Here is an 8,906-nt window from a genome sequence, read left to right on the forward strand (position 1 = left end):
ATGTACAAGTGGATTGATGGTAGCTGAGAACTTGTGGCTAGATGAAGCTTAAACATCTGAACTCCTCACTCTTCTCTCTGTGTTCTCTCTAAATCATCTTTCCTCCTTTACTTACATGCCACATGAAAGCTTTTGGCTTATTAATAGGTTAGTTTCTTCATGTTATTGTTGTAGTATCTGCAGCTCTGTTCTTCATTCTTCAGTTGTCTTCCAGCAGGAGCCTGGTGCTGTTGCATTTGCAAATGGATAAGGATAGTGCTCCCCTGGCTCTGCTGTCTATGCGTTTGTGTTCCACGTGTGTTATTCCTGCAATTAAATCTCTCCTGAAGAAATGTGTGAATATTTATTTCAGCTGCATAGTTGGCTGCTTCCCAGTGCTCTCTTTCTTTGCCCTAGTCATCAGAAACTTCCCTGTCCTCAAATTCCTTTCTCTGTGGTCTCAGTCATGCTCCCAGTACAGCCAGTTTTGCTGCGCTAGTGTCTGTCTCAGCATTGGGATCATTGGACCTCGTCTGACCTTCTGCATTAAAGGAGCAGTGTTAGCTCCAGACAGTCAGACATGAGAAGTGTGTAGAGGTTTTCCCAGCTCTATTGAAAAGCTGCAAAGCCCTCCACAGGTCTTGTCATCGTAATGACGAATATATTCACACTGGAGGGATTTTTTAGGGTTGTGCCTTTCTCTGTTGCGGTGATGAATAGGACAACCCCAGGCTGTTCGTTGCCCAGCTCTGGGTTTTCTGTGGAAATGTCTTTTGAATTAGATTGTAATTCAATAAATGTAGGGTCTTGGGAGAGTTTGGGAAAAGAATGCAAGGCCTGTTTGTTCAGCTGGAGGCCGGGAGGCCTGAAAACCCAGCTTTCATCTCCTGTTCTTCTGTTCACAACCTGTGCAACCTTGGGCAAGGCTTATAACCTGACTCCCCTTCGTTCTCCCCTCCAGCAAAGCAGAAGGGAGGTGTTTCCTCCTGCAAAGAGGTGGAAGGTCCCAGGACGTGGCGGAGGAGAGAAGGTCTGTTAGGAGGACTTGAGGGTCAGCCTTTAATAGCAAAGCCTGCTTGGGGGGTGGTGGGAGGAGAGGGCCTTTGCACTAGTACGGTGTCCTTCGTGTTGCTGCAGGTACAGGTGTATGTAAGGTTGTTTGTCACTAAAAGAGTGGAGCAGGGAGGTTACACTGCAGGTGTGGGCTTACCCCATAGGCTGCATCTCAGCTGGCAAGGGGAGAGCAAGAGTCTTGGCAAGTGCTAGAGGACCGAAGAGCTGCGCAACATCCTCGCTGCCCACAAGCAGAAGGGCAGTGCAGGGGGAGGGTTGCAGCCCTCTTGGCCCCACAGGTCTCTTCAGTCCTGCTTGGGAGCACTGATATGAGCCATCCAGGGGGAAGTTAGAAAGAGAAGTCCAGTGTCCCTTTGAAGATACAGGTTTCTGATGACTAAGGTTAAGGATAAATTGTTAGCCTAAAATTACACAGGGTATTGCGTGGCAGTATCTCACCCAGCTGTAAATTGCACTTGCACAAGAGAGGCATTGAAACTGTACCTGCAATAATACACCCTGATATGATACTGGTTTTGTTCTCTGTCTGTTTTCTTACTCTGCCTCACGTCTTCTCAGCAGGTGTTCTCTGGTAGTAGACAGCAGCACGGGGGCTAGACAGAGCACCAAGTAGTGGGAATGTGCCAAATTTATCAGCACGTGGTCTGAAACCAAAGTCAGTCCTAATCTGAATTCACATCCGCTTTTCTGGTGGTGCTGACATGTTCTGTATATGTAGGGAGCAAACGCCTGTAGTTAAAGTGTCAAGAGCTCTATGTCCCCTTTTGTGAAACATCTGAATTTCCTGTATTAAATTTCTCAGACATTGGCAAGTTCATTTACGGCTTGAAATGTTGACTAACCAGTGTCAATGCTGGCTTCTTCCTTTAGGTGGAGCGAAAGATGAAGGCGACGATGCTCAGGACCTTCGGAGAACGGAGTCGGACAGCATTTTAAAGAAGGTATTGCTGCGTTATCCGTCTGCTGCCACTGAGCTCAGATTTCAAGAGTGATGATTTTAGGCTTGAAAAATGCCTGCATTTCTTAACAATTAGATGTATCCTAATAAGTTAAAAATAAAATAAAATTGGAGATAGGCAGCCAAAAAACACTTTGCTGTAGCTAAAATCCTGACTTGAAAACCATTGCAAATCAGTTGTATTCCTTTGTGGCACAGGTTATCTGCCATCTGTCTGCAGATCAGCTAAAGCATGTGTTTAATTATGCATCGTTATTGAAATGATAAGGTCAGCTATAACCTTGCACCTATTCTTGCTGGGGATCGATCCATCATATAACTACAAAATGATAACTAATTAACATTTTATTTTATATGATTTTAACTTGCCTAGAAAACACGCATGAATTCTCCCCAAATGGAAGATGGAAGGGGGGATTTAATGGGTCTGTCATTAGTTCAGCTTCAGAAGACATTTGCTGTGATTTCTCATTTGTCCTCCTATTAAATCTGTGATCGTTTCATAGGGTGGAAATGCTAATCTGATGTTCATGTTGAAAAGGAATAACGAGGTAAGAATTGATTCCGTTGTTCAGCTGTTTCCTTCATTTAAGTGGCAAGTGAATTTGCCTCAGTAGGTGATAATGTAGAAGAAAATACATTTCATTTGCTGAAGCGCATGTAGACTTTTAAATACATTAAGCTGAACCCACTGTGTCATTTATTTGTTTAACCTTGGATGTTCAGACGGGGAATTGGCTGATTGTCATCTGCTTGCCAGCAGGATGATGCGTGCTGATTGTAGGCAGCAAGGGTTAATTACCACTAGGATGCGCAGGGCTGTATTTATTGTGCATCTGCAGACAGAGGGAGTTTAATTTTACATTGCAGGTGCAGTGAATTGGGGCAATTAGATTTCTATTCTCCCTTTGATACACATTCATAACTCCCAATTAGCATTAATGGCAGAATGAGAAGCAGTTCTCTTAATACTGGCTATCACACTGCTACTGCAAATTCCGCAGTGGTTTTTCTCCTTCTTAAAAGTAACTGTAGGATATAAGAGATTCAGAGAAATTTTTAGCTAGGCTAAAAATGTATTTATGGATAGGGCATCGCTCCAAAGTAGCGTGCTCTGTATTGATGTGCCATGTGTTCGGATTTACTTGTATTTTCAAAGACCCTCCGTGAAAACACCTGCTGTACTTGTACTGCGCCTTGCAGTTCTTCTATCTAATGACAGTGGGACTTGTATGGGTCTGCTGGGGGTGGAAGAGTACAAATAGTCCACATTCATTCTAAGATCTCTTCTTTTTTCACCCTTGAAGTTCCTTCCTTGAAATTTTTAAGTGAACTGCCGGGTTTCATCCCAGTTCCTCTGCTTGTTCTTGAGAAAGCCGATACAGTGAGACGTGGTTTGCAGAGACAAGCTGGGAGTTCCCATGAGGACTGTGCCATTTGGCGCTTCTGCAGACATTTCCTCCCCTGCTGCACTGACGGCTGGGAAAGTGAGGAAGGTGGTGCCAGGCACCTCTGAGAGATGTCCAGGGGATCTGTTTGGGTACTGCAGGGTGACACAGTCATTGCAAGTGAAGAGTGAGAGAAACGAAGGTGTAGAGCAGTGGCCGTACAGCTTGTCAGACCCACTGGTGGGTCACAGTGGAAAAGGGGGTTGCTTTACGTGTACCCTGGCACCCAGTGAGATCTAATAGCCATGCTTTTCTTTTCTCGCAGCAGGTCCTCCAAACCATTACCAGCCTCCATAAATTGCTCAGTGCTTTGCAGGTAGGCTTGGCCCTTCATCCTGCTTTTGCATGCTGCTTGCCCAAACTGCGCCTCCCACTAGCCAGCACCAGCCCCTCGCGCTTCCTTTGGCCCCTGTCTCCCCTTCCCCTTTGCCTGTCCCATCCCTGCGTGGCTGAAGACCCCGCGGCTGGCTGGCAGGTAGCGTGCCGGCGGGGCGTAGGAGTGAGCTGCTGCCTGAGTGAGCCTGTGCTCGCCTGAGTTTGGGAAGCTGCTGGGGGAGATGATCTGCCAGCATCCTCTGGTAGCCCAGCCGTAAGGCAGCAGTGCTGAGCTGTGAGTTTGGTGAGAGAAGAGGAGATTCAACACAGCACGCTGAGGTTTTCAGGTTCTCTCCGTGGAGAAGGCGCTGCAGTGATTTGTGTCCCCTCTCTCCTAGGGCGTCGTGCTGCAGCAGGACACCTACATTGAGGACCAGAAGCTGGCTCTGAGCGAGAGGGCTCTGACCCGAAGCTTCTTCCGGCCGACCTCCCTGCTGGAGCAGGAGAAGCAGCGCAACCTGGAGAAGCAGCGCCAGGAGTTGGCCAACCTGAAGAAGCAGCAGACACAGCATCAGGAGGAGAGACGGAGGAAAGAGAAGGAGTGGGAAGTCCGGGAGAAGGAGCTAGCAGAGCAGGAGGCCCACCTGGCCCAGCGAGAGGAGCAGGTCCAGAGAGGGTGGCAGGATCTTGAGCGGGAGCGAGAGGAGCTGCAGGTGAAGAAGGCCGCCTACCAGCTCGACCTGGAGAGGCTTCGCACGGCGCAGAAGCAGCTGGAAAGGGAGAAGGTGCAGTTCAAGCAAGATGTGGAGCGATTAGCCCAGATGCGGCAGGACCCTGACCACAACCAGGTAAATGATGCCAACGGCCGGGCTGCTGGGGAAGCCGTGCCCTGCAGGGAGCTCCCGGCCAGCTCCTGGGCCACCTGCGTGCCAGCAGTGATAGACTGATGGCCAGCCCTAGACGTGCAGGGCCTGCTGTTTAAAACTGGCTCTTTCTTCACGTGTGATGTGCAGGGCTGTGTTTCTTGCACCTCCAGAGCTGCTGAGGCATTGCTGGTGTTAATGCAACATGGTGTATTCAGGATGCCTGGCCGGTCCTGAGCAGTAGGTGGTCACAACAGCATGAGCTCTGCCTGCTTTTCTGTGTCGTGTGTTGGTGGACAGGAGAGTGGAGATCACTGGCTTGCAGAGAAGATGCCCTAGGCAATCCCAGGAGGTCAATACTGCCTTCAGTGTTGGCCTTCACCCCATGGGGACTGAGCTCTGGGGAGTGGTCAGGCAGACGAGATGTCCTTCTCGGAAACAGCCTGAGCGTTATGGGTTGCCTGCACCCTCCAGCTATCACGAAAGCCACTTGTGAGGCTGATAACTGCAGGGAAGGCTGTTTGTTACACTTACATCCATCTCGAAAAGCATTCTCAATATCTAGCAAAGAGATGGGCATTGTCCCTGCCGTAAGGAGACTGGGCACCTGCACTCTGCTCGTGGCTCAGTGAGCAAAGGTCCCTGGCTCTGCTGCCAGAGGCTTCTGGTGTCTGGCTGCCCACAACCAGAAAGAAAAGGCCACGCACAGATCCTGCTCTGCGCATTTTTCAGCAAGCTGGGGTTTATTTTTTTATAACTGTGCAGCAGTCTGGCTGAGGAGAGCAAGCATCCATTGGCAAAACAGGCTGAATTGGATCCTCAGGCCTGTTGTTGATCGTTTGTTTGTTTGTAACACTCTAAATCTGAATGTGCTTTGCTCAGAGCTGTAGCAGAATTCGTTTATAAGCGTTGGAATGCAGAATGGAAATTATTTTGGGTGCCTGAATGGACTAATTGCGGAGCTCAGCAATGAGCTCTGAAAAGCAAATCATCAGAGGAGGGCTTGCTCCCTCCCACCCCGGTTCCCGATCAGGCCAGAAGTTTTCCAAGCACACGGTGAAGCTGTTCCGGCATCGAGCACATGTCGACATGCGAGGGGCATGGATGCTGTGGGAGAGGCTGAGAGGTTAACTAACTGCGAGGCCTGGGGGATTAGGAGAAGGAAGCACCTTTTCAAGGCAGGTATCTTACTGACATTTCAGAGCTATTAATAGAGGGTTCGGTGAGGCTTTGTTGAGCTGTTGTTTTGATCTTCCCTTTGAGTGTGCGGGCTCAATTACATCCCGAGACAGCCGTTAGGAAAAAAAAAAAAAATCAGGAAGAATGTTTTTGCTTTCATCTTTTGCTGGGGAAAGCTTCCTTTGACACATGCCGCTCCGGCGCTGTGTGCTGGCGTTCCCCTCCTGGAGAGGCACGCTTCTCCTTGGCCTTCTGCCACAGTCTGTGTGCACGAACAACGCAGGGTGAGTCTTGGTGTTGAGATCTTAGAGAATATTTGCCCTTGGCTTGTTGATACATCACATAGTACATGTAGGAGCAAAAGATACTGGAGCGTTACTCTTTTATGCCTCTCTTCTTCATCTTAAACAGAGAAGGCTGCTTCTTTTATTGCTTTGCCTGGATGGGGACCACTTTTTAGCTGGTAAATGGGCTGGATGTTCACAAGAACTACTTCCGTCTCTGAGTGGTCTGGGGGACACCTTTCTTATCCAGATTCTCTGCTAGCTTTTTTTCATGCGCCAGAGAAACCCTTTTCTTTCCCTTTATAGGTTTCGAATCTACATGAGAAACTTGGAAGAGTCCCCTCCCAGTCCAGCATCGATGACTCCTCCAAGCAGAAGAGCCCTTCTGTTCCTAAACAAGGGCACTTTGATGCAGAACTGTCTGTCTCCCCCAAAAGGAACAGTCTTTCAAGGACACACAAAGAGAAAAGCACTTTCCATTTGCTTAGCACAACAAACCAGACTAACAAGGCAGCTGAGGAACAGCCCCAGATGCCTACCCGTCTCTTCAGTTTAGCCAAACCAAAGGAAAAGAAGGAAAAGAAGAAAAAGGGCAGGGGACATCGCTCCCAACAGTCTGGTGAGTGTCAGGGGAGGTCATAGGTGTGTTTTCAGGGTTGGTGAGCTGGCTTTTCCCTCCAGCCAGCGAACGTGTGGAAGCCATGAAATCTAGCCTTGAAGGTGGGTGGTAACACAGGGATGGAGCAGATCAGCTGTGATGAGAGGGGTTCACGAGTTGAAGTGACCTTCTGTGGGCTTTTCTGCCTGTCCTGCAGCCCCTGGGGTTGTCAAAGGGAAACACTCTGCTCCCTGCTCCTGCCCTTCCCCGTCCCATCCTGAGCAGCCTCCACTGGCTGGATTCTCCCTTTATTTTTCAAGCTTGCTCCGCTTTGAGGAGGAAAATGTCCTGGTTCAGTGTATGTGCTTTCATGAGCTGCTGCTGGGATGCTTCTGGCCCCTGCGGCATTGCTGTCTGCTTTAACTCTGTTGTAGTTCGGAAGTGACACCCACAACCCTTCTGGTGGCCTCTCCCTTCCCCTCAAGCCAGCCTGTCTTGTCTCTTGATCTGAAAAAAAGGCCATGCAGTTTTTCCTCTGGTAGTTTTGCATCCCCGTAGGACTCTGTTCTGCACCTCAAACCTCTGACCCCCATGAAATCTGATCACACGCCCTCGGATGGCCGGCTCATCCCTATTAACTCGCTGGTGTTTCCCAGCCTGTGCCCAGGAAAGCTCAGCAGTTACCAGATGTCATTTCATGGCAGCTCATCAGGGAACTGCACATCTTTGAAGATGCCCAGTGGATTGGGCAGACCGTGGGGTTTCTGTGCGCGTGGAGTCCTGCTCTGCCTGCTGTATTCCCGTAGTGATTCCCACCTGGGGTTTTTTTGTGCTGCAGATTCTCACTCGTCAGAAGCACCTCCAGAGGGTGAGGAGATCTTCTGCTGAGCATGGATGGTTGCGTTGGTCACTCTCGGCACTGGTACAGTGGACATCTCCTGCCCGCTCCGCAGCACGCTGCTGGTGCCTGCACCTGACAAGCATCTGGAGGTTTTAAATAAAACACGTTATGAAGTCTGTTAAGTGGTGGGAAAGGGCCTCTCTCCTGTGGTTTTGCGTGAATTCTCACCGCAGAGGCTGACTTCACGGCAAATAGTACCGTCTCTCTGTGCAAACCTTGGGTTCAATGGATTGGGATAGATGTTTGCTGTCTCTTCTTACTGCTAAAGGATGAGAGAACATAGCCTTAAGGGGTCTGTGCCTTCAAATTCCCCTTTTCTGGGGGACGTAACCAAAACCAAGCATTTAGCGAAAGATTAGGACTCTACAAATGGTGCGTACACACTGGCATATATAGATATACTGTATATACACACCTATGTATCTATGTATCCACTGGGATATGCTCGCAGTCTGTACAGCCAAGCTTAGCTCGGCCCATGGGGATAGATGATACCTGATGACTTTCAGGGAGCGTGTAGATATTAAATATCTTGCCCTTACTGCTCCGAGTGTAATGCCGTTGCCTTGCACGCCCCTTTTGTGCTCATGTAATAGGGCCTGTTTGGTTTCAGAAAAGTACCTTACACCGGGAAGCAGTAACAGCGTTCAAAACAAAAATTCAGAGGGGGAAAAAAAAAAAATAAATTAAAGTAGTTCTGAAAGATTTCCATGGGGCAGAGGATATAAATGTCAAACTGTTTCCAGAATCAAGCAGAACATCTTTGGGTATATTTAAAACGATGCAGAAAAGAAATTCAGTAGGCTTTTAAGGCAACCCCAGGGAGCCAGAACAGACAGTGTTCAAGTGGGAACAACGCTAAGCAACATTTTTCAATGCAATCTCTTTGAGCTCCAGCTCACACCCTTTCATCCCCTAAGTAAAGATTATTTTTTTTGCCAGAATGTAGTTCTCCAGTTGCATTTGACATCCCTTCATTACGAGCCTGATGACTTACTGGAGAGATGGCTGAAAATCTGCTTTTAGGGACCTTTGTTCTGTTATTTGCATTTTTCATCCCCTGCTTTTTGTGTTAACGTTGGGCTTCTGCTTCTCTGGATTTTGTCAGCTTCCCTTGCTCGTTGCGAAGGCACAGCGAGACAACAGCAGTTTCAGAGCCCTTCAGTGACACGTCGCAGGTCAGGGGACTGAGTGCTGTGAGCAGAGCAAACTCCAGAAAGGCAGCTCCTAATCCCTGCCCTGCACCGTAACGTGCGCTTGTTAACCATTGCCAGGAGATCATCCCTTCTCGTGGGCAAAACCACTGT

At 48.8% G+C, this 8,906-nt stretch overlaps 1 protein-coding gene across 1 annotated transcript in view; it reads left to right on the top strand.

The window, feature by feature from the left end:
• Positions 1-7,593, top strand: part of AKAP13 (A-kinase anchoring protein 13) — a 215,651-nt gene extending 208,058 nt beyond the window's left edge. Inside the window, exons 33-38 of the mRNA XM_086471785.1 lie at positions 1,924-1,994; positions 2,518-2,562; positions 3,725-3,775; positions 4,173-4,622; positions 6,407-6,719; positions 7,537-7,593. Of these exons, the coding sequence (XP_086327911.1) occupies positions 1,924-1,994; positions 2,518-2,562; positions 3,725-3,775; positions 4,173-4,622; positions 6,407-6,719; positions 7,537-7,586 (980 nt within the window). The 3' untranslated portion in view covers positions 7,587-7,593. The remainder of the gene's footprint in view (positions 1-1,923; positions 1,995-2,517; positions 2,563-3,724; positions 3,776-4,172; positions 4,623-6,406; positions 6,720-7,536) is intronic.
• Positions 7,594-8,906: the final 1,313 nt, after the last annotated feature.

This window comes from Leptosomus discolor, chromosome 11 (genome assembly GCF_034619465.1).
Source record: "Leptosomus discolor isolate bLepDis1 chromosome 11, bLepDis1.hap2, whole genome shotgun sequence".
Lineage (NCBI taxonomy): Eukaryota > Metazoa > Chordata > Aves > Leptosomiformes > Leptosomidae > Leptosomus > Leptosomus discolor.